Source organism: Pseudorca crassidens, chromosome 10 (genome assembly GCF_039906515.1).
Source record: "Pseudorca crassidens isolate mPseCra1 chromosome 10, mPseCra1.hap1, whole genome shotgun sequence".
Lineage (NCBI taxonomy): Eukaryota > Metazoa > Chordata > Mammalia > Artiodactyla > Delphinidae > Pseudorca > Pseudorca crassidens.
Window position 1 is genome coordinate 38859313 of NC_090305.1, and position 26506 is coordinate 38885818.

Genomic DNA, 26506 nt, shown 5'->3' on the forward strand with positions numbered 1-26506 from the left:
AGCTGGAGTCATCGCCAGTGGAGTGCGCAAGCGCCAGGCAGTTACCGGTTTCGCCATGGAGCGGAAAGGTGAGCGGTGGAGCGGCCTCCGCCACGAGGGGCAACGGCCGCCGGGGCAAGGCCCGGGTCAACGCCAGGAGCTTAGCCTAAGCGCCGCCGTCCGGTCCCCGGGCGTGCGGCGCCCCTCACCCCCCGCCTCTGGGCAGCCGGTCCGCGCCCCGGAGCTCCGGCGTCCTTCCGCGCCGGCAGTCATCGCTTCTCTTGCCCGGCCAGGCCGGCCCGCCCCTTGGGGCCACTCCAGGGCCCGGCCCTCGGCAGGCGAGGCCGACCCCGGCGCGCCAGCCCCCTGACCCGGCCTGAGCCCCTTCCGGCGTGCCCCGCCTGGGCGCTGCTCTGCGATCCGTGGGCCGCCAGACCCCTGAGCGGCCGCCTGGCCGACGCCGCGGCGCTTGCCCCGGAGCCGCCCCTCAGGCAGGCCCCGTACCCGGGCCTCGCGCCCCTGCTGGGTCTCCACCCTCACCTTGGTCTCTCCCTTTCCTACCCATTCGCCCTTCATCCATCCCTCTCTCCTGCAGTGCTTGCGCTCCAGGCCCGAAAGAAAAGGACCAAGGCCAAGAAGGACAAAGCCCAGAAGAAGTGAGTCTCACCCCCCAACATCCCTTTCTTTGGATTTGCCCCCGCACCTCGTCTCTGGTTTCACGCCTTGAACGTGCACCGGGTTTGGACACCCGGCGGCCGCAGCCACATGGCCTCGGGGCGGCCAAGGAGGGTCGCGCCCTGTGAACCATGTGGGCGGGAGCTTCTGTTGCTGGAGGCCAGGTTTGCGTCTTAGCAGCCCCGCGCCTTCTGGAAAGGGCTGTTGGGAGAGGACCGTAGCCCGACCGGTACCTTACCTTCCCAACTCCAGAGAGGAGGCACAAGCTTCCCGAGTTTGAGCCTCCCCACGGAGCTGGTAGATCACTATCAGTTTGTGAACCCTGCTCTCTTTCCATACCTGCTTCCCAGCGTCTTAATTTGCCTCCTCCTTCTGCAGGGTAGGCGGCCTGGAATTCTTGAATGAATTTTCTGTATTTTGGTCTGCCAGCCACACGCTCCCTTTTATAGAGGAGGGCATGGAGCTTTCCCCTGGGTTAGGCAACTTCCTGAGCCTGCAGGCACCTGGCCTTCCTTGCAGTCTGCAGGCAGCCCTCTGGGGTATGCAGCCGGTTTCTGTTGCTGCTTCTCTTTTCGCGGAACCTCAAGTCCTCGCACTGAATGCAGATACCTTCTGGAGTGGGCATCACAGTGGTGACGGGGAAGTTCTTTAGCCAACGCTGTTGCTGATTTTGGCTTGGTGTGTTAAGTGCCACTTGCCGGTTTTTATCAGCAGGATGCATAATCGTGGTTTAGCGCTATTGTGGGAAACACAAAAGTTGGTCAGAACGTCATAGAAACGCCCAGTAGAGGGCTTCTGCAAGTGAGGCTTAGTCTGAAGAACTTTTGTACTCACATTTAATTGCAGAGGGCCTTGGAAATTGTCTTTTAGACACTTGTACTCAGAAAAAAAATGCATTATTTTCATGACACTTCCATTTCCTTGGATCTACGTGGAGTTGTACACCATCTAAGTGTTTCTGAGTTGATAAAACTCATTTCAGAGGCTTTCCTAGGTTTTCTTTCTGAATGATGATACAAGATCCGGGCATGTGTGCATGTGTGTATGTTTGTGTATTGTTTTCGGCAGCTGCCTAATGTTTCAGGAGAGCAAATGATGACTTCTATCAATAGAGCTAAAGTGGTAGGTGACCTCACCTCTTGCTTCATTTCTATCAACTGTCCTATGAAATTTTTTATTTTCTGAAGTGCTTGGTAACCAGTGCATTTAAATGTGAGTTTATATATGTTTGTGTGTGTATTTAATTTGCCTCTTGATTATCCACGTGTGGATGATTCAAAAACCAGTTTTTACTCCCAGATTGGTTTAATGGAAACAGCCAGGAGCTAACCTGGTTCTCCCGTGCAGTGGGAATTTAAATGTTACTCTGTGTGTGTGCGTGCACGAGCGTGCATGCACAGCCTTAGTTTTGTTACTCTCTGTGGAGCTGATGTGAATGTGTTATAAAACCATATGTTTTCTGCTGATGTAAGGAGGTGGTGATTTTATTATTCACTGTATTATTTAGATTTCATCTGTCCTGGTTTCTCCACTTGGAAATTAACCTTGATATTAGCCTGAATCAGCCTATAATTTGGGAGATAAATATGTATGGGTGATCATATACTTTATTTTTAACACCAGATATTCAGTACTTTGGATTATCTATTTATTTATAATAAGTTTGTTCATTTATTTTTGGCTGCATTGGGTCTTTGTTGCTGTGCGTGGGGTTTCTCTAGTTGCAGCGCGTGGGGGCTACTCTTCGTTGTGGTGTACAGGCTTCTCATTGCGGTGGCTTCTCTTGTTGCAGCAGAGTACGGGCTCTAGGCACGTGGGCTTTAGTATTTGGCTCTCGGGCTCTAGAGCGCAGACTCAGTAGTTGTGACGCACGGGCTTAGTTGCTCCAAGGCATGTGGGATCTTCCTGGACCAGGGCTCTAACCTGTGTCCCCTGCATTGGCAGGCAGATTCTTAACCACTATGCCACAGGGAAGCCCCGTGGATTATCTGTTTAGACCATATGCTTTATTTGTAAAGCTGAATATACGTACTTTGGATTATCTGTTACTCCTCCATTCACTACTGTGGGTAACCTAGAGTCACTTGCACAAAAGCAAGTGAGTAGTACAGATAATTAGTTATTTTACTGAATATTTCATCTTGTACAACTTGACTCCTTGAACCACCCCCATTTACTTATAGTTTCAGAGGTGCTTAATTTTTTATTTTGTCTTCAATTAATAGTTTTTCTTGATAATATTACTTTTTTTTTTTGGTTTCTCCAGCCGCCTTTTAAGTACTTGAAATGTCTAACTAATTAACTTGGTTAGAGTACTGTGTCAGAAGTTCAAGCCCCACTTGTCTCAGGTAACTTGACTTTATTCCTTGACTCTTGACTGCACTTCTGACTTCTAGTCATTTTGCAAAGGCAAGCTGCTAGTTACCAGGAGATTAGTCTGGGAGAAAGTCTGAGGGAGAAGGGTGCGATAGTTTGGTCTTTGGAGTGAGTCAGATCTGGTTTGAATTCTGATTTTGCCGCGTTTTAGCAATCTGACCTTGGATTACTTAGTTAAGGAAACAGTCTTATATGTTATGACTGGTAGCTCAGTCATAATGAAAACTCATCAGGACTTGAAGTTTAAAAAAACCAAACATTTAAATGAAAAATTTTAGAAATTATGGATGTACAACAGTAAATAACATCCTAGTAATTTAGTCATGGTGTGGAACAGGTGGAAGGGATTTTCAGTCCCCTGATTTTGTAGATCTTAAAACTAGAATCTACATACTTTAAATAATATTCCCATGGAGCTGAACCAGTTTGTAGCAGTGTCAAAACTGGAATCCAGGGCTCCTGCCTTCCAGCTCAGTGCTCTTTAGGATTTGTTTCCTTTGGGTTCTTTTACTGTGCTGAAAGATCTGACTTTGGGGATTTTTAGTTGTCTTTAGTAGTTTTATTTGAAGAATTCCTTCTCCATTTCAGTTTTTCCGACACTGTACTCTTGTTTACTAACATTAACTAGTTGGTGATAATCTCTATTTTACCTTACAGATAAGGCAATTGAGATTTGCCAGATTACTCCCCTAGAAAATTTAAAGCTAGGTTTCTAACCCAGATCTGACATACCCCAAAGCCCTGGATACTAACCATTGCTGTCTCCAAGTGACAATTCCTTTTGGTGTATCTGAGGACAAATAAGAATAGAGGCTGAGTGAACAGAGGCTTGTGAATAAGGGACCTCAGGATGCATGGGTGTTCAGGTACACTTTCATGGCCCATTGGGTATGTCTCTTAAAGGGTACAACGTTATATCTCCCTTTGAGCATTCAGTTTTCAATGTGTATATCAAGAGCTGTGTGCCTTCATCTGTTTGTTATAGGTTTTTATAATTTAAGACAATTTATGTATGCTTTTTTTTTTAAGATGATTTATTTATTTTATTTATTTTTGGCTGCATTGGGTCTTAGTTGCAGGATGTGGGATCTTCGTTGAGGTGTGCGGGCTTCTCTCTAATTGTGGCGCACAGGCTCCAGGGTGGGTGGGCTCTGTAGTCTGTGGCATGCAGGCTCTCTAGTTGAGGCACGTGAGCTCAGTAGTTGTGGCATGCGGGCTTAGTTGCCCCTGGCATGTGGGATCTTAGTTCCCTGACTGGGGATCGAACCCACATCCCCTGCATTGTTAGGTGAATTCTCTACCACTGGACCACCAGGGAGGTCCCTATGTCTGCTTTCAAAATTGTTTCTATGGAATATAATCCCAGAATGGATTTCATATCTAATAATTTTACTGAGATAAAGGGATTGAGAAGTGGGAAATGGGGGTGCAGTTTTAAATAGGGTGATGGAGGACACATTGATAAGGTGACATTTGAAGGAGGTAAATGAAGGGCTGCTCTAGCCAGAATATTAGGAGTGGGAATATTCTTCTAGCTCCTGCTTAGCCACCAGAACTGGACAGTATTACTTGAAAAAGCTTCCCAAAGACGGTAATCTATAAGGTATCTTGTTTTAATTTCTTTTATTACTAAAAGGTTGACCATTTGGAGGATATATTTATTGACCTGCTACTATCTTTTGTCCATTTTTATGTTGGATTGTTGATCATTTTCTTGATATTAAGAGCTATTTATTAAGAATATACCTTTTGGGGCTTCCCTGGTGGCGCAGTGGTTGAGAGTCCGCCTGCTGAGTCAGGGGACACGGGTTCATGCCCTGGTCCGGGAAGATCCCACATGCTGCGGAGCGGCTGGGCCCGTGAGCCATGGCCGCTGAGCCTGCGTGTCCGGAGCCTGTGCTCCGCAACGGGAGAGGCCACAGCAGTGAGAGGCCCGCATACCGCAAAAAAAAAAAAAAAAAAAAAAAAAAAAAGAATATACCTTTTGTTATGTGACAGATTTGTACTTCTCAGCTTGTTAGCCTTTCAAATTACATTTATAGTGTGTTTTTGACATAAATTAATTTTTTTATATGTAGCTAATCTGTTTCTTTGCTTTTTACCTTTGAAATTTTTGATGTCAACTTTCCTATCTTTAAAAAAAGTTGCATTTTTAACTTTGTGTGATTCCATTAAAGTATGTACTTTCAAAATTATGTACTGCTAGAATTGCATTTTAGAATTGCTCTTAGAAATATTTTCTTGTCTTCTTTTCTTTCTCAGTAAGTTTATGTACGTTAGTAAATTTTATTTGCATTAGTGTTTCTTCTACAGTGAGGCCCAGAGGCTTGCCAGTTTACCATGTTTCTTTAGATTACTACTTGAAACCAGCAACTTGTTGAAGTGCTAAAAGTGGTGGGTGTTTAGGAACTCCTATATTAAAAGTGAAAAGACAGTTCACAGAAGGATAGACAAGTTGAAAAGGCAGAGGGCTATGTACCAGATGAAGGAACAAGATAAAACCCCAGGAAAAACAACTAAATGAAGTGGAGATAGGCAACCTTCCAGAAAGAGAATTCAGAATAATGATAGTGAAGATGATCCAGGACCTCGGAAAAAGAACGGAGGCAAAGATCGAGAAGATGCAAGAAATGTTTAACAAAGACCTAGAAGAATTAAAGAACGAACAAACAGAGATGAACAGTACAATAACTGAAATGAAAAATACACTAGAAGGAATCAGTAGCAGAATAACTGAGGCAGAAGAACGGATAAGTGACCTGGAAGACAGAATGGTGGAATTCACTGCTGTGGAACAGAATAAAGAAAAAAGAATGAAAAGAAATGAAGATAGCCTAAGAGACCTCTGGGACAACGTTAAATGCAACAACATTCGCATTATAGAAGGAGAAGAGAGAGAGAAAGGACCTGATAAAATATTTGAAGAGATTATAGTTGAAAACTTCCCTAACATGGGAAAGGAGATAGCCACACAAGTCCAGGAAGTGCAGCAAGTCCCATACAGGATTAACCCAAGGAGAAACGTGCCGAGACACATAGTAATCAAATTGGCAAAAATTAAAGACAAAGAAAAATTATTGAAAGCAGCAAGGGAAAAATGACAAATAACATACAAAGGAACTCCCATGAGATTAACAGCTGATTTCTCAGCAGAAACTCTGCAAGCCAGAAGGGAGTGGCATGATATTCTTAAAGTGATGAAAGGGAAGAACCTACAACCAACATTACTCTACCCGGCAAGGATCTCATTCAGATTCGATGGAGAAATCAAAAGCTTTACAGAGAAGCAAAAGCTAACAGAATTCAGCACCACCAAACCAGCTCTACAACAAATGCTAAAGGAACTTCTCTAAGTGGGAAACACAAGAGAAGAAAAGGACCTACAAAAACAAACCCAAAACAATTAAGAAGATGGTCATGGGAACATACACATCAATATTTACCTTAAATGTGAATGGATTAAATGCTACAACCAAAGACATAGGCTTGCTGAATGGATACAAAAACAAGACCCATATATATGCTATCTACAAGAGACCCACTTCAGACCTAGGGACACATTCAGACTGAAAGTGAGGGGATGGAAAAAGATATTCCATGCAGATGGAAATGAAAAGAAAGCTGGAGTAGCAATACTCATATCAGATAAAATAGACTTTCAGGTAAAGAATGTTACAAGAGACAAGGAAGGACACTACATAATGATCAAGGGATGAATCCAAGAAGAAGATACAACAATTATAAATATATATGCACCCAGCACAGGAGCACCTGAATACGTAAGGCAACTGCTAACAGCTATAAAAAAGGAAATCAACAGTAACACAATAATAGTGGGGAACTTTAACACCTCACTTACCAGTGGACAGATCATCCAAACAGAAAATTAATGAGGAAGCACAAGCTTTAAATGATACAATAGACCAGATAGATTTAATTGATATTTATAGGACATTCCATCCAAAAACAGCAGATTACACTTTCTTCGCAAGTGCACATGGAACATTCTCCAGGACAGATCACATCTTGGGTCACAAATCAAGCCTCAGTAAATTTAAGAAAATTTAAATCAAGCATCTTTTCTGACCACAACGCTATGAGATTAGAAATCGATTACAGGGGAAAAAACGTAAAAAACACAAACACATGGAGGCTAAACAATACGTTACTAAATAACTAAGAGATCACTGTGAAGAAATCAAAGAGGAAATCAGAAAATACCTAGAGACAAATGACAATGAAAACACAACGATCCAAAACCTATGGGATGCAGCAAAAGCAGTTCTAAGAGGGAAGTTTATAGTAATACAAGCCTACGTCAAGAAACAAGAAAAATCTCAAAGAATGTAACCTTACACCTAAAGGAACTAGGGAAAGAAGAAAAAACAAAAGCCAAAGTTAGCAGAAGGAAAGAAATCATAAAGATCAGAGTAGAAACAAAGAAAACAGTAGCAAAGATCTATAAAACTAAAAGCTGGTTCTTTGAGAAGATAAACAAAATTGATAAACCATTAGCCAGACTCATCAAGAAAAAAGAGGGAGAGGGCTCAAATCAATAAAATTAGAAATGAAAAAGGAGAAGTTACAACATACACTGCAGAAATACAAAGCATCCTGAGAGACTACTAGAAGCAACTCTGTGCCAATAAAATGGACAACATGGAAGAAATGGATAAATTCTCAGAAAGGTAAAATCTTCCAAGACTGAACCAGGAAGAAATAGAAGATATAAACAGACCAATCACAAGTAACGAAATTGAAACTGTGATTAAAAATCTTCCAGCAAACAAAAGTCCAGGACCAGATGGCTTCACAGGTGAATTCTATCAAACATATAGGGAAGAGCTAACACCCATCCTTCTCAAACTCTTCCAAAAAATTGCAGAGGAAAGAACCCTACCAAACTCATTCTATGAGGCCCTGATACCAAAACCAGACAAAGATACAACAAAAAAAGAAAATTACAGACCAATATAGATGCAAAAATCCTCAACAAAATACTAGCAAACAGAATCCAACAACACGTTAAAAGGATCATACACCATGATCAAATGGGATTTATCCCGGGGATGCAAGGATTCTTCAATATACGCAAATCAATCAGTGTGGTACATCATATTAACAAATTGAAGAAAACCCATATGATCATCTCAATAGATGCAGAAAAAGCTTTTGACAAAATTCAACACCCATTTATGATAAAAACTCTCCAGAAAGTGGGCATAGAGGGAATCTACCTCAAGATAATAAAGGCCATATATGACAAAACCACAGCAAACATCATTCTCAATGGTGAAAAACTGAGAGCATTTCCTCTAAGATCAGGAACAAGACAAGGATGTCCACTCTTGCCACTACTATTCAACATAGTTTTGGAAGTCCTAGTCACGGCAATCAGAGAAGAAAAAGAAATAAAGGGAATCCAAATCGGAAAAGAGAAGATAAAACTGTCACTGTTGGAAGATGACATGATACTATACATAGAGAATCCTAAAGATGCCACCAGAAAACTACTAGAGCTAATCAGTGAATTTGGTAAAGTTGCAGGATACAAAATTAATGCACAGAAGTCTCTTGCATTCCTGTACACTAATGATGAAAAATCTGAAAGAGAAATTAAGGAAACTCTCCCATTTACCATTGCAACAAAAAGAATAAAATGCCTAGGAATAAACCTACCTAGGGAGACAAAAGACCTGTACGCAGAAAACTATAAGACACTGATGAAAGAAATTAAGGATGATGCCAACAGGTGGAGAGATATACCATGTTCTTGGATTGGAAGAATCAATATTGTGAAAATGACTCTACTACCCAAAGCAATCTATAGATTCAATGCAATCCCTATCAAATTACCAATGGCATTTTTTATGGAACTAGAACAAAAAATCTTAAAATTCGTATGGAGACACAAAAGACCCCGAATAGCAAAAGCAATCTTGAGGGAAAAAAACGGAGCTGGATGAATCAGACTCCCTGACTTCAGACTATACTACAGAGCTACAGTAATCAAGACAATATGGTACTGGCACAAAAACAGAAATATAGATCAATGGAACAACATAGAAAGCCCAGATATAAACTGACGCACCTATGGTCAACTAATCTATGACAAAGGAGGCAAACATATACAATGGAGAAAAGACAGTGTCTTCAATAAGTGGTGCTGGAAAAACTGGACAGCTACATGTAAAAGAATGAAATTAGAACACTCCCTAACACCATACACAAAAATAAACTCAAAATGGATTCGAGACCTAAATGTAAGGCTGGACACTACAAAACTCTTAGAGGAAAACATAGGAAGAACACTCTCTGACATAAATCACAGCAAGATCTTTTTTGATCCACCTCCTAGAGTAATGAAAATAAACACAAAAATAAACAAATGGGATCTAATGAAACTTAAAAGCTTTTGTAAAGCAAAGGAAACTACAAACGACAAAAAGACAACCCTCAGAATGGGCGAAAATATTTGCAAACAAATCAACGGACAAAGTATTAATCTCCAAAATATATAAACAGCTCGTGCAGCTCAATATTAAAAAAACAAACAACCCAATCCAAAAATGGGCAGAAGACCTAAATAGACATTTCTCCAAAGGAGACATACAGATGGCCAAGAAGCACATGAAAAGCTGCTCAACATCACTAATTATTAGAGGAATACAAATCAAAACTACAGTGAGGTATCACCTCAAAGCAGTTAGAATGGGCATCATCAAAATATCTACAAACAACAGATGCAGGAGAGGGTGTGGAGAAAAGGGAACCCTCTTGCAGTGTTGGTAGAAATGTAAATTGATACAGTTACTATGGAGAACAGTATGGAGGTTCCTTAAAAAACTAAAAATAGAATTACCATATGACCCAGCAGTCCCACTACTGGGCATATACCCAGAGAAAACCATAATTCAGAAAGGCACATGCACCCCAATATTCATTGCAGCTAATAGGCAGGTCATTACAATAGGCAGGTCATGAAAGCAACCTCTATGCCCATTGACAGAGGAATGAATAAAGAAGATGTGGTACATATATACAATGGAATATTAGCCATAAAAAGGAATGAAATTGGGTCATGTATAGAGACGTGGATGAACCTAGAGACTGTCATACAGAGTGAAGTAAGTCAGAAAGAGAAAAAGAAATATCATATGTTAACGTATATATGTGGAACGTAGAAAAATGGTACAGATGAACTGGTTTGCAGGGCAGAAATTGAGACACAGATGCAGAGAACAAACGTATGGACACCATGGGGGGAAAGCAGCAGGGGGTGGGGGTGGGAGTGTGACGAATTGGGAGATTGGGATTGACATATAGACACTAATATGTATAAAATGGATAACTAGTAAGAACCTGCTGTATTAAAAAAAGGTTTTTTTTCTTAAAAATGAAAAGACAGGCTGGTCAACTAAAATCTATTTTTACTCAAGTTTTTAGACCTGGTAGGATAACTGCAGCAAGCTTTTTTGTTTTTTACCCACCTTAGATAGACTTTTGCCTAGTGTTCCCCAGGTCCTGTCTACCACTAATGCTGGTTTGGGGACTAAGTTCATTTTTATATTGGCTGAAGCATTTTAATGGTTCTCTCACTGTAACTGAATTAATCCCAAGCAAATAAGAAAATTCAGAAAGCTAAGAGTTTTTTTTTTTAAGTCTTCCTTTCCAGGTGCAATGCAAGTAATAATTTAGTTAAAGAGAAATAGATATCTAAATATATTTGTAATCTTACAGTTTTTTCATCGAATTTAAGATGCTGTTGGTTTTTTAATTCACCATCTCTGAATTCACCATTCAGAGATGTAAAATGGTGGGAGACATTTTCATGTTTGAGTTTGTGAAATGCAGTAATTCCAAGGTTGTGCAGAATTGACAGCATGATTGTCTTTTTTTTTTTTTTGCGGTACGGGGACCTCTCACTGTTGTGGCCTCTCCCGTTGCGGAGCACAGGCTCCGGACGTGCAGGCTTAGTGGCCATGGCTCACAGGCCCAGCTGCTCCGCGGCATGTGGGATCTTCCCGGACCAGGGCACGAACCTGTGTCCCCTGCATCAGCAGGCGGACTCTCAACCACTGCGCCACCAGGGAAGCCCGTGATTGTCTTTTTAAAAGCTTTGTTGTGGAAATTTTCAAATATGTATGAAATGAGAGAAAATGGCAAAATAAACTTGCATATATCCACCTTAACTTCCAACAGTTATCAGCTATGGCTGATGTTGTTTCATCTTCTCCTACTCCCCTCCATCTTATTTTAAAGCAAACCCTAGACATTATCATTTTGTAAGATAGGGACTCTTAATTTTTAAAAACATAACTACAGTACTATTATGACACCTAAAATTTTTTAACACAAGTTGATATCAAATATCCAACTTTGCCATTGTTTTAAAAGTCTCTCTAGTCTTTTTATCTATAGGTTCTGCATAGTTTTTGTTTCTTCTTTCTTTGCAAACTTTTTAAAATTAATTTATTTCTTTTTGGCTGCGTTGGGTCTTCATTGCTGCGTGGGGGCTTTCTGTCGTTGCGGCGAAGGGGGGCTAATCTTCCTTGCGGTGCGCAGACTTCTCATTGCGGCGGCTTCTCTTGCTGTGGAGAACGGGCTTCAGTAGTTGTGGCACGTGGACTCAGTAGCTGTGACTCACGGGCTGTAGAGCTCAGGCTCAGAAGTTGTGGTGCATGGGCTTAGTTGCTCTGTGGCATATGGCGTCTTCCCAGACCAGGGATCAAACCCATGTCCCCTGCATTGGCAGGCGGATTCTTAACAACTGTGCCACCGGGGAAGTCCCTGCAGATTTTTTGCTAGACAGCTTCATTGGTGGTGTTGTATACTTCTATCAGATGGCACCTACTGTTTGGTTGACTCTTTATTTGTGATGTTAGTGGCCTTTGATTATTGCCTAGATCCCTGATTTGATTTGGGGTTGCAAAATGATAGTATTCTATTATTCTTTAATTTATTAATTGTAATACTTGTGTAAACAGAAACTTTATCTCTTCTGTTTGCTTATCTAGGGAGAGACTTCATGTGTATGACAGACTGGATAAATACTTTATACTTTCCAGTTTTAAAAATAATGAGCTGGGTTCCTAGCATCCTCCAAAATGACCAATAAGATTTATTTGATTATGAACACACAGATTTAAACATATTTGTGGTTCAGTCCATTGTAGTTTTGTTTTTGTTTTGTACAGCTTTATGGAGGTATAGTTTATATACCATAAAACTCACCTGTTTAAAGTGTATAATTGAGTGATTTTTAGTATGTTCACAGAGTTGTGCAACCTTCACCATGATCTAGTAGGTTTGAAATATATATCCATCACCTCAGCAAGAAACGCTGTACCCGTTTGCAGTCAGTCCTCATTACCCCCCATGCTACCTGACCTCCAACCATAGGCAACCACCAATCTACTTTCTGTCTCTATGGATTTGCTTAGGCTGGATATTTCATATAAATGGAATCGTACAATACGTGATCTGTTATGACTGGCTTCTTTTACTTAACATGTTTTTAATGCTCATGCATTTTGTAGCATGTATAGTTGTTATTTTTATTGATTGTCCTACCCTTGAGTCATTTGTCTCAGCCTGAGACATCTTTGATAGCTTTTTGCTATCTGGTGTGACAGTTTGTCCAGACTTGTACATTTTCTGCCCCAGTCAAAGAAATAGACCTTTCTCTAAGAAGCCTTTTAGTGGGAAATGACATTTGGAGATCACAATCTGGGCACTTAAGGTGCTTATTTCTACTGAGTTAGTCATTGTTTCTAGGCCTTTTTTGTGGTTAATTAGGAAATAAGTTGAAGTTGTGTTTTTTCTCTCTTTTTTTTTTTTTTTGCGGTACGCGGGCCTCTCACCACTGTGGCCTCTCCCGCTGCGGAGCACAGGCTCCGGACACGCAGGCTCAGCGGCCATGGCTCACAGGCCCAGCCGCTCCGCGGCACGCGGGATCCTCCCAGACCCAGGCACGAACGTGTGTCCCCTGCATCGGCAGGCGTATTCTCAACCACTGCGCCACCAGGGAAGCCCTGTTTTTTCTCTTAAAAAAAAAAAAAAATCATGAGTTCAAGTTATACTTAAAAATCAAATTAAATGACCCAGGGACTTTCCTTATCTTCTTTGATTTTACATCTCTATCTCCTTTCTCCCACGTTGAAAACCCCAGTTCTTAACAGCACCAACATGATTATTCATTTTCTTTTCCCACAGTATAAATACAGAATAGTCTGAGAATGACAATGTCAACACTACAACCAGTAGTATGATTACTGAAGAAAGCTAATGATTTCTTCTTATTGTTCTTCTTAGGGCATAGTATTTTAATAGGGATGTAGAGTCAAATTACTGAATTTTAAAGTTATGTGAGCTAGTTCCTTGCTGTGTGATTATGTTACCACCTGGTACACAGATTCATTTGTTTAACTTTTGCTTTCATTTTACATCTTTGGCTTTTTTAAATCTTGTAGAATTTGGGTCATCTGTGTTCTTAGTTTAAAATGAATATTGAAAATATAGTAATTTGTGATTGTGTTGATTTATTTTTAGTATATGGCTTCTGAAGCATGCTATCAGTAAGCCAAAAGGGAATGGTGGTTATTAGAATGTATGGAGTGGGCTTTCTCATCTGTCCTGTGAGAAGATGAGTTGTGTTACCAGATCTTTCGATTTTTTGAGAGACCCTGGAAATCTTGGTTTTTATGTGCTTCTCAACAACTATTTTGATTTTTTTTTTTTTTAACCATTATAAACAGAAGTTTAGGGGCAGGATTTTACAGCCTACAGTTTGTAATCTCTGCTGTAGAATCTTCAGGGTGAGAGTTAGTTACTAATTGGCCTAATTATTAGGTCTAATACTATCTCTAGCCCTTCCCCTTAAAGTTATAGTAAACACAGTTGTGGAAGAGATCTGTGGTTCTGTGTACCTCTTCCTGGAAGATTAACTTTGGGAATTTCAAAAAGATCCATGCGATTAGCTGTGAAGACCAGAGTATCTAGTTTTTCAACTACTTTAACAAGGAATGCTTTCAGAAAGTTGTCAGAAACCACAAAATAAGTTAACTATACTTTGTTCATTTTCAGAGAAGTATAGTAGCACTGGACACAAAAGTTAGTTGGCAGGAGCTAGATAAATAAAAATCATATTCATTTGTACCATGATGAAGCCTTTGGTTATATAGATGAAGGTTAAGGCCAGGTATAATTCATTGCTATTGAGTAATAAATTCCTTGGTGGCTTACATGCTTTGCATAATAGGTATTTAAAGATTGCTTATCAAAAAGTTTGAGAACATTTGATATATATTTTAGCCACTATATAAGAATTGTCACCAGTATAAGAGTTGTCATCAATGGCCTGAAGTTTGGTGTTGGTACCATGAGTCATGTTGATGACCTTTATATATTATTTAATTTACTCAAATTCTAACTTCTTTGTTCTGAGTGATTAGGCATTTTAAACAATGCTACCCATTCTTTTGGGGGTGGTCTTTGTGAACTTTTGTTTCCTGAAATACTAAGGTGGCCTTATGTTGTAATTAATATAAAGGTAATTTATGGGCAACTGTATCTTCTCATTCACTTTGTTCTTGATTGTGGTGCTGCCCTTCAGCCTGTGAAGGACCTTGAATGTCCTTTAAGCCAAGCAGTTTGACCACAGATGTCAGGTTCTGTCTATACGTGAGCTTGGTGGCAAGCTCCCTTGATACTCCTATGACTACCTATGCCTTTGAGAATAGATTTTGCAGGAATTGTATGTTGCATATTTCTTGCTAGTATTAGGAATATAAGGAGAGGGCTTCCCAGGTGGCACAGTGGTTAAGTATCCGCCTGCCAGTGCCGGGGACACGGGTTCGATCCCTGGTCTGGGAAGATCCCACATGCTGCAGAGCAACTAAACCCATACACCACAACTACTGAGCCTGTGCTCTAGAAGCCTGCGAGCCACAACCACTGAGCCCATGTGCTACAACTACTAAAGCCCGTGTGCCTAGAGCCCATGCTCCGCAACAAGAGAAGCCACTGCGATGAGAAGCCTGCGCACCGCAACGAAGAAGAGTCCCCGCTCGCCATAACTAGAGAAAGTCCGTGCACAGAATGAAGACCCAATGCAGCCAAAAATAAATAAATAAAATAAATTTAAAAAAAATAGAATATAATGAGATAAATTAGCTAACTTAGCTCATGTTGTAGGTGGAAGGATAGAATAGGTATATGCTCAAATACTGTTTATTAAAAAAGAGCTTGTTTTCTTGAATCACACAGTCCCAGGTTCCAGCTTGCCTCCAACATGGTTGTTGGATGAACTTGGACAATATCATTTGACTTCCTTGAGTCTGAGTTGCCTTATCTGCAGATGGCGAGATTCTGATGCTGAAATTGTACGTGCATGCCTAGCTCAGTACTCAGCTAGGAGTATAGTGCTTTGGTGACTACTCCCATGCTCATGCTTCCTTCCTTAGCTAAAATGGGTTTACCCTTGACTTTTATGTAACACTTCTTATTACTATTCATGTGTTGAACTAATGGTTTTAACTCACCTGTTGGTATTTCCTATACATATGTATCAGGTCTAGTTTGGGTTAGAGTCCCTAAAGATCAGGGATAGTTTATATTTAATTATGTGTATATATCATCTGATAAATTTAGGCACTCAAATTTTTGTTTCAATGCTGCCAAACCCTAGCTCCTAGGATTACTGAGTTGAGATTGCTACTTGAGTATGCCTCAGAAATTAAATTCAGTTTGTCAGTTTGCAAAAGAAAGAAATTATCTGTCAGGAAAGATATATATGGAAAAGGTTGTGGGAGAAATTTAGCATTTATTGAGTTCCACTGTGTGTAGGTCCTGCAACTTAAAATAGTATCTAATTAAATTTTTGCATCAGGTTAGATACTCCAGAAGGAATACAAAAATGACTTAGAATGAAGGGGACTTCCCTGGTGGTGCAGTCATTAAGAATTTGCCTGCCAGTGCAGGGGACACAGGTTCGATCCCTGGTCCAGGAAGGTCCCACATGCTGCAGAGCAACTAAGCCCGTGCATCACAACTACTGAGCTTGCACTCTAGAGCCTGAGAGCCACAACTACTGAACCTGTGCGCCACAACTACTGAAGCCCGCGTGCCTGGAGCCTGTGCTCCGCAACAAGAGATGCCACTGCAATGAGAAACCCGCACAGCGCAACGAAGAGTAGCCTCCGTTTGCGCAACTAGAGAAAACCCGTGTGCAGCAACGAAGACCCAATGCAGCCAAAAAAAATAAATTAATTAATTAATTAAAAAAATAAACAGAGTTAAGCCTTCTCCTCAAGGGGATTTCTTAAGGGAGATAAGTACACAAATATGATTTTCTTCTAGTCTCTATTAGTTTGCTCTGGTTACTGAACAAAGTACCACAATCTGGGTGGCTTAGACAACAGAAATTTATTGTCTCACACTTCTGGAGCATAGAAGTCTGAAATGAAGTTGTCAGCAAGGTTGAAGATGGCCATCTTCTCCTTGTATCTGTGCATCATCTTCCCTCTATGTGTTTTAGTCTGTGTCCAAATTTCCTCTTTTTATAAGGACACTAGTCATATTGGATCAGGACTCATCCTAGACCTCATTTTACCTTGATCACTTCTATGAAGATCCTATCTCCAAATAGTCACATTCTGAGAAACTGGAAGTTAGGACTCCAATGTGTCTTTTTGGGGGGACACAGTTGAACCCATAACACAGTCCGTAGAAGATAGTTCTCTGCATAGGAGATCCTACAATTATTCATTCCCCAAGGCAGGAAGAAATAGAAGACTGAAATTTACATGTAAGTAAACTAGAGTTTCTAAGGTGCTTTTTCCAGTCAGCTTTTTTTTTGTTGTTAACTTATTTATTTATTTGGCTGTGCCGGGCCTTAGTCGCAGCACGCGGGATCTTTGTGGCAGTGTGTGGGATCTTCAATTGCGGCATGTGAACTCTTAGTTGTGGCATGCGGGATCTAGTTGCCTGACCAGGGATGGAACCCAGGCCCCCTGCATTGGGAGTGCAGAGTCTTAGCCACTGGACCATTAGGAAAGTTCCTCCAGTCAGCTTTTAGTTTGTCTTTTGAAGCCAAATCATTTCTAAGACCCAAACACATCATCTTCAAATCAGTTATTCCTCCTGAGTTTCAGTTTTATTTTATTTATTTATTTGGCTGTGTTTGGTCTTCGTTACTGTGTGAGGGCTTTCTCTAGTTGCGGCAAGCAGGGGCCACTCTTCATCGTGGTGCGCGGACCTCTTACTGTCGCAGCCTCTCTTGCTGTGGGGCACAGGCTCCAGATGCGCAGGCTCAGTAGTTGTGGCTCACGGGCCCAGTTGCTCCGTGGCACGTGGAATCTTCCCAGACCAGGGCTCGAACCTGTGTCCCCTACATTGGCAGGCAGATTCTCAACCACTGCGCCACCAGGGAAGCCCCTCAGTTTTATTTTTGAATCATTCCAGATAAAACTCTAGCATTTCTTACCTCTTTACTAAAACGTCACAACCCTATTTAAAATGTCAGCATACTCTGTCCCCTTACCTTTTTAAATTTTTCTTTATAGCCCCTCTCATAGCCTGACATTATAGAACATCTGTCTCCTTGAGAGACGTTGAGAGAGGACTTTGATGGGACTTGCTGTCCCAACTTTAGCTATTCACCAGCAGAAACTCAAAACCCAGATAGATTCAGATAAATTAGGGCTATTTTTTTGTCACCTTGTGCTAGTATGATGAAGACCAGGGACTCTTTTTTTTTTTTTTTCCCCCCTCACAGCTGCATTTCCAGTGCCTGGAAAGGTATCTGACATACCTATAGGCACTCGGTAAAAATAAGTTAAATAAGTAAATAGATGTTTGCTTGTTTCTTTTCCGTTATTTCCTACATGCAATGCTAAAATTTATGTATCAGGTACTGATATAGAATAAAATAACCTCTGTGTTCCCCACGAGGTAGATGTTTTTCTGCCCTCGTTTTACATACTGGGCAACTGAAGGACAGAGAGCTTCTTGAATTAGCAGTTCATCCAAAGTCATGGCGCTCTGGTAGACTATGGAACCAGGATCAAACCTAACTCCTGACACCAGAGACCGTGGCTATGTCTCCTGCATCTTTGCTTTCCAGTCCTCCTACATTTTTACCACCTTCTTGTCGGAAGAATTTTTCTAAAGCACTACTTCTGCTTAAATTTCTTGATGATTTCCTTCTACATAATACACTTCAACACTTGACATTTCATATTCTTCACAGTCTTGTTCCATTAGGGGATTGGTTGGAGGTGGGGTGGAGTGTAATGGTCTTCAACTGAAGAATGATGAGTAACAGCTAAAAATAAAAAGAAGATACTTGTCTGATACCTATACCTTTTCTGGGTATTTCTGTTTTACAGGCAGTTAGCAAAATAAAGTCTGTTCTCATGAAACTTACGTTCTGGGAGTGTGAGTAGGAAGAAATGGCAAGTGCTGAAGAAAAATGAAGCAAGGTCAGAGGGCAGGGGAGGGCATGCCTCTAACTGCTGTTCTATACAGGCGGGTCAAGGAAGTTTTCTGAAAAGGCAACACTTTAACATGGACCTAAAGAGAGAAGGTCAGAGAGATGGGTTGGGGGGGCAAGGGCGAGCAATGAAAAGATCATGTAAGCCCTGTATAGGCCATTGTGATAACATCTATTTTGAGTGTAGTGGTTGCCTAATACATAATAATATGTTATTATATAATAGGGCTTTATTAAAGGTCACCAGTTGTTTTCTGTTTTTGTTTTTTTAAGTATAATTGAGTCTGAAATGCTCCCTGCAGAATCCTAGGCTGCTGGGGTTAGGAGATCACATCTAGTGATCTAGTGCCATCTAGTGGCTGTTTATCATAGTGGCTGTTCATCTAGTGGCTGTTTATCATAAAAGTGGGTAAGCCTTCCAGAAAATACGCAGGCTCTACAGAAGTTTGTGTTGCTAGCTTAATCATATCAGTGCAAAGTCTGGATGTCTGAAAAAAAAACCTTCATACATGAACTGTGAGAGTAAGTTGCATATATTGTGCCCTTTTATCTCTAAATACTTGACATATTCCCTTAGAACAAGGACATTCGCTTACATAATCACAATATAATTATCAAAATAGGAAATAAAATGTTAATACAGTATTTAATGTAGATCTTATTCAACTTTTGTCAGTTGTCCCAATGTCCTTTATAGAAAAAAGGTTTTTTTCTGGTCTAGTATCTAACCCATGATCATGCATTGCATTTAGTTTTTGTGTCTCCTAAATCTAGAACAGTTCTTTGCCTGCCTTTGTGTTTCCTGACATTGATATTTTTAAAGAATATAGGCCATTTATTTTCTAGAATGTCTCTCAGTTTGCGTTTTTATGTTTCCTTGTGATTCAGCTTATGCATGCTGGCACTACCTAAGTGAAATGTATCTTTCTTGGTGTATCACATCAGGAGACACATGATATCCTTGCCAGTACTGGTGATGTTACCTTTGACTGATGAGATAAGGTAGTGACTTCCAAGTTTCTCTGCCATAAAATTACGATTTTCCCCTTTGCAATTCATAAGTTATTTGTGGGAAGATACTTTGACCTATGTAAATAACTTTTTCCTCATCAAAATCTCACTGTTTTAGCATTCACTGTTGATTCTCACCTAAATCAGTTATTAATGTGATGGTTACAAAATGGTAATTATCTAATTCTACTATTTCCTTCTATAGTTATTGGTCAGCATTCTGTTAGTAGAAAACTTTCCCTTTTCCCCATTCATTTATTTATCATCATAGTCATCAACATTAGCATGAATTTATGGAGTATTCTTTTATTCAGTGAGTTTTAATCCATTACACTCATTATTATGATGCTCACATTCTTTCATATTTGGCCATTGGGAGCCCCTTCAAGCTGGCTTCTTGTTCTTTGACATGTCTCCTTTATTCTTTGAGCATTTCTCTATTCTCTGGCCCAAGATATTCCATGTTCATCTTGTACTTTTCCTGCCCCAACCCTGGAATCAATCATTTCTCTGAGGAGCCCTGGTTCCTTTTAGTAAGGATTGGTATTTAGAAACCAAGATTTGGGTGTGACTTTAAGTAAGTTCTTAAAAATTTTGTGTCAGAAAAAATATGTTAGCATGGTAGGTTTCTGTGATATCACAGTTCTTTATTTCTGGTGGAAAATTTAGTTGACAAATCTGTGATAATTATTTTTGGGCCCGTTCTTTGACATTGCCTTACGCTGAGTAGGCTACTGGAGCAATGATAATTAATGTTGTATTTGAAGCTCCATATTTCCATGTGTGGTTATTAAGTAATCTAAAATACTGAATACATGAAGAGATATATTGGTTTGGAAGACTCAGATTTAAATAATAATTAGTTCTTCCTAAATTAATATAAATTTCCTATTCCTGTAACAGCATTCTGTGACACCAGTTCCAAACTTTATGGAAAATACAAACATAAGAATAACCCAAAAAATTTCCAGAGAAGTGTAATCCATTTTGAGGGTTTTTTTTAATATGGTGTGAGAAAATGTTCTAATTCTTTTTACATGTAGCTGTCCAGTTTTTTCAGCACCACTTATTGAAGAGGCTGTCTTTTTCCCCATTGTGTATTCTTGCCTCCTTTGTCATAGGTTAATGTAAGTGCATGGGTTTATTTCTGGGCCCGCAGTTCTGTTCCATTTATCTATGTGTCTGTTACCATACTGTTTTGATTACTGTAGCTTTGTAGTATAGTTTAAAATCAGGGCGCGTGATACCTCCAGCTCTGTTATTCTTCCTCAAGATTGTTTTGGTTATTCAGGATCTTTTGTGTTTCCATACAAATTTTAGAATTGCTAATTCTGTGAAAAATGCCATTGGTCTTTTAATAGGAATTGCATTGAATCTGTAGATTGACTTGAGTAGTATGGTCATTTTAACAATATTAATTATTTGAATCCATAAACACAGTGTATCTTTCCATCTGTGTTGTCTTCAGTTTCTTTCATCAGTGTATTACAGTTTTCTGAGTATAGTTCTTCTTCCGTAGTTAGATTTATTCCTAGGTATTTTATTCTTTTAGATGCGATGGTAAATTGAATTGTTTTTAAATTTCTCTTTCTTTTTTTAATTTTTTTTTTATTTTTTAACATCTTTATTGGGGTATAATTGCTTTACAATGGTGTGTGTTAGTTTCTGCTTTATAACAAAGTGAATCAATTATACATATACATATGTTCCCATATCTCTTCCCTCTTGCGTCTCCCTCCCTCTAAAATTTCTCTTTCTGATAGTTTGTTATTAGTGTATAGAAATGCAACAGGTTTTTGTATATTAATTGTATCCTGAAACTTTACTGAGTTCATTGATGAGCTCCAAGTAGTTTTTTTGGTGTTGTCTTTAGGATTTTCTATGTATAGTATCATGTTATTTGCAGACAAAAACAGTTTAATTCTTCCTTTCCAATTTGGACTCCTCTTATTTTTAAACTAATGTCTGATTGCTGTAGCTAGGACTTCAAATACTGTGTTGAATAAAAATGGTGAGAGTGGGCATCCTTGTCTTGTTCCTGATCTTAGAGGAAATGCTTTCAGCTTTTCACAGTTGAGTATGACATTATTGGTGGGCTTATATATGGCCTTTATTATGTTGAGGTATGCTCCCTCTATAACCACTTTGTGGAGAATTTTTATCATAAATGGATGTTGAATTTTGTTAAAAGCTTTGTCTGCATCTGTTGGTGATCATAAGATTTTTATCATTCAGCTCGTTAACGTGGTATATCATTGACTGACTTGTGGATATTGAACTATTCTTGCATCCATGGGATAAATCCCACTTGATCATGGTGTATGATCCTTTCAATGTATCGTTGAATTCAGTTTGCTAATATTTTATTGAGAATTTTTCCACGTATGTTCATCAGTGAGATTGGCCTGTAATTTACTTTTTTTGTGATACCTTCTTGTTCTGGTATCAGCTTGATGCTGGCCTCCTAGAATGAGTTCAGAAGCATTCCTTCCTCTGTAGTTTTTTGGAATGGTTTGAGAAGGATAAGTATTAGCCCTTCTGTAAATGTTCGGTAGAATTCACCCGTGAAGCCATCTGGTCCTGGACTTTTGTTTGTTGGGAGGTCTTTTTTAATTTATTTATTATTACTGATTTGGTTTCATTACCGGTGATTGGTCTATTTATATTTTCTATTTCTTCCTGACTCAGCCTTGGAAGATTGTACATTTCTAGGAGCTTGTCCATTTCTGCTAGGTTGTCCATTTTATTGGCATGTAGTTGTTTGCAGTAATCTCTCATGATTCTTTGTATTTCTGTGGTGTTGGTTGTAACTCCTCCTTTTTCATTTCTGATTTGACCCTCTTTTTCATTTGTGATTTGACCCTCTTTTTTTCTTGATAAGTCTGGCTACAAAACGCAGTTATTTGTATGTTGTCTTCACTGAAGTTATCAAATTTCTTGCGCATATTTTATTGAGTTGTTTGTCTTGTTATTGTGTTGTAAAAGTTTTTTTTATATTATGGAAACAAGTCCTTTATCAGTTTGTATTGTATTTACAGAGGTTTCTCATTTTGTTTAGTATTTATTTGTACTGTACTTAGATTTGTATTGTATTACAGAGGTTTTTGATTTAGACAAAGTCCAGTTTATCCAATTTTTTTTTCTTCTATCAGTGTGTTTTTTTTGTGTTTTAGGAAATCTTTGCCTACACTAGGGGTGTGAAAATACTCACATTTAGTTCTGAGGCAAGAGGGGAGTACTGTTTTGTTTTTTTCCCCATAAAATACAGAGAATTATATAAGATTTTTTAAAGTCTTCAACCCCATCCACACTCCCTTGAAACCACAGATTGGCTAACAGGCATTGCGTGCTTTCTAAGTACAGTTGACCCTTGAACACTGTGGGGGTTAGGGGCACCTATCTCCCCACCAGTTGAAAATTTGCATGTAACTTTTTTTCACATCTTTATTGGAGTATAATTGCTTTACAATGTTGTGTTAGTTTCTCTTGTATAACAAGTGAATCATCTATATGTATACATATATCTGCATATCTCCTCCCTCCCACCCTCCCTATCCCACCTCTCTAGGTTGTCACAAAGCATCGAGTTGATCTCCCTGTGCTGTGCAGCAGCTTCCCACTAGCCATCCATTTTACATTTGGTAGTGTATATGTCAGTGCTACTCTCTCACTTCGTCCCAGCTTCCCTTTCCCCTGCTGTGTCCTCAAGTCCTCAAGTTCTCTACGTCTGCATCTTTATTCCTGCCCTGCCACTAGGTTCATCAGTACCGGTTTTTTACTTTCTTTCTTCTTTTTTCATTCTGAATTTTAGTTTATTTTCTTTTGTAATTTAAGATGAAGCAACACTACCTCTAAAACTGTACCTAAAAGTTGACTCACTTTTACAATGATCCTTAGTGATAAGTATTTTTATTTTTTATTTTTTTAAGACTCTTTATCTTATTTTATTTTATTATATAGCACGTTCTTATTAGTTATCTATTTTATACATATTAGTGTATATACGTCAATCCCAATCTCCCAGTTCATCCTACCACCACCAACCTCCACCCACTTTCCCCCCTTGGTGCCCATATGTTTGTTCTCTAAATCTGTGTCTCTATTTCCACCTTGCAAACCAGTTCATCTGTACCGTTTTTCTAGATTCCACATGTATGCATTAATATACAATATTTGTTTTTCTCTTTTGGACTTACTACACTCCATATGATAGTCTCTAGGTTCATCCACGTCTCTACAAATGACCCAATTTCTTTCCTTTTTATGGTTGAGTAATATTCCATTGTATATATGTGCCACATCTTCTTTATCCATTCATCTGTTGATGGACATTTAGGTTGCTTCCATGTCCTGGCTATTGTAAATTGTGCTGCAGTGAACATTGTGGTACATGTATCTGGTTTTTTTTTTTTTTTTTGGTACGCGGGCCTCTCACCATTGTGGCCTCTCCTGTTGCGGAGCACAGGCTCCGGACACGCAGTCTCCGCAGCCATGGCCCACCGGCCCAGCCGCTCTGCGGCATGTGGGGTCTTCCCGGACCAGGGCACGAACCCGTGTCCCCTGCATCGGCAGGCGGACTCTCAACCACTGCGCCACCAGGGAAGCCCACATGTACCTTTTTGAATTATGGTTTTCTCAGGGTATATGCCCAGTAGTGGGATTGCTGGGTCATATGGTAGTTCTATTTGTAGTTTTTTAAGGAACCTCCATACTGTTCTCCATAGTGGCTGTATCAGTTTACATTCCCACCAACAGTGCAAGAGGGTTCCCTTTTCTCCACACCCTCTCCAGCATTTACTGTTTCTAGATTTTTTGATGACGGCCATTATGACCCGTGTGAGCTGATACCTCATTGTGATTTTGATTTACATTTCTCTAATGATTAGTGATGTTGAGCATCTTTTCATGTGTGTGTTGGCAGTCCGTATGTTTTCTTTGGAGAAATGTCTGTTTAGGTCTTCTGCCCATTTTTGGATTGGGTGTTTGTTTTTTTGATATTGAGCTGCTTGTATATTTTGGAGATTAATCCTTTGTCAGTTGCTTCGTTTGCATATATTTTCTCCCATTCTGAGGGTTGTCTTTTCGTCTTGTTTATGGTTTCCTTTGCTGTAGCTTTGTAGTATATCCTGAAGTCAGGGGGCCTGATTCCTCCAGTTCTGTTTTTCTTTCTCAAGATTGCTTTGGCTATTCGGGGTCTTTTGTGTTTCCATACAAATTGTAAAATTTCTTGTTCTAGTTCCGTGAAAAATGCCATTGTTAATTTGATTGGGATTGCACTGAATCTGTAGATTGCTTTGGGTAGTAGAGTCATTTTCACAATGTTGATTCTTCCAATCCAGGAACATGGTGTATCTCTCCATCTGTTTGTATAATCTTTGATTTCTTCCATCAGTGTCTTATAGTTTTCTGCGTACAGGTCTTTTGCTCCTTAGGTAGGTTTATGCCTAGGTATTTTATTCTTTTTGTTGCAGTGGTAAATGGGAGTGTTTCCTTAATTTATTTTTCGGATTTTTCATTGTTAGTGTATAAGATGCATGTAACCTTTGACTCTCCCAAAACTTTTCTACTAATAGCCTGCTGTTGATTGGAAGCCTTATTGATAACATAAACAGTCGATTAACGCGTATTTTGTATGTTATATGTATTACCTGATGTGTTCTTACAATAAAATAAGCAAAGAGAAACGAAAAATGTTACTGAGAGAGAAAATGATACTAAGAAAATCATAAGGAAGAGAAAATACATTTATAGTACTGTATTATATTTATCGATACTGTAAATTTACATCACCTATTCATAAGATAAATTGTCATACCTACATCAGTATTGTCTTACATAGTATAAAACACTGTAGATGTTACACATATCACTAACACTAGATATCAAAATGAAAAAATAATGTGAAAATAAAATTCATGTTTATTTACAGGTACAGTGATTCATGCATTGACAGTAAAACAGCAATATGATTGCTTTATGGTATCCTAGTGGATTGATACAGTTGCTTTTCCTAGTGGATTGATACAGTTGCTTTCCGGTAGCCTGGCCTATACGTTAGTGAATGAATTGTTGTAAAATTTTAATGGCATGTAGTATTACATATTATAGTGATATTCATAACGCAGTATTGGAAACATTATTACTTTTTTAAAAAAACATTTACTTGTAATGATAGGCTGATATGCAGTTTCTCCAATTAAGAGGTGGGGACATACTGAATACAGTAATGTAATTCTTATGCCTATGTAAGGATAGGCTAGGCACTTCAATACAAGTCTTGCACACAGCGTTCTACACGATGCATTCTTAGGCGGTGATGATGACGCAAAAAACATTTCATACAGTTCTTGCTCTACAATTATTAGATTTTCACAAAGACATACACATACACAACAGATAAGTTTGTTAACTGTACTGTGTGGTGATTATTTACTAAGCGGAAGTGGATTATAAAGATCTTCATCTTTGTCTTCACGTTGAGTAGGGTGAGGAGGAGGAGGAGGGGTTGGTCTTGTTTTCGCAGAGGTGGCAGAGGTGGAGGATGTGGCAAGAGGAGGCAGGAGAGGTATGCACACTTGGTGTAGCTTTATGGAAGTACATGGAAATTTCTGTCTGAAATTTTTTGCTTTTTCATTTCTCTAAATGTGTTTCTATATTGTACCAATCCTCTTTCCACCATTTGCTTTAGTTTCAGTTTCAGTGATACATAGAAGGGTCCATGTCATAAAAGAAGCCAAAAGCAGTCTTGAATAATCAGAATCCTTCTTCCAAACTGTATAATGTCAGTTTGTTTTCTGACACTGCTTCTTCTATGTCTTCTTCCTTACCTGTCACTGATTTGGAAGCACTCATCTCCATCAAATCTTCTTTTGTTAATTCCTCTGTTGTGTCTCTTAGTTCTTGAATTTCTCCAAGATCCATATCTTGAAACACTTTAACCCCCCCCCCCTTTTCTGTCATGTCCACAATCTC

General features: G+C 39.5%; 1 protein-coding gene across 1 annotated transcript in view; it reads left to right on the top strand.

The window, feature by feature from the left end:
* Positions 1-40: 40 nt before the first annotated feature.
* SRPK1 (SRSF protein kinase 1) overlaps positions 41-26506 on the top strand; it is an 81302-nt gene continuing 54836 nt past the window's right edge. The window contains 2 exon segments of the mRNA XM_067753187.1: positions 41-182; positions 185-635. Of these exon segments, the coding sequence (XP_067609288.1) occupies positions 56-182; positions 185-635 (578 nt within the window). The 5' untranslated portion in view covers positions 41-55.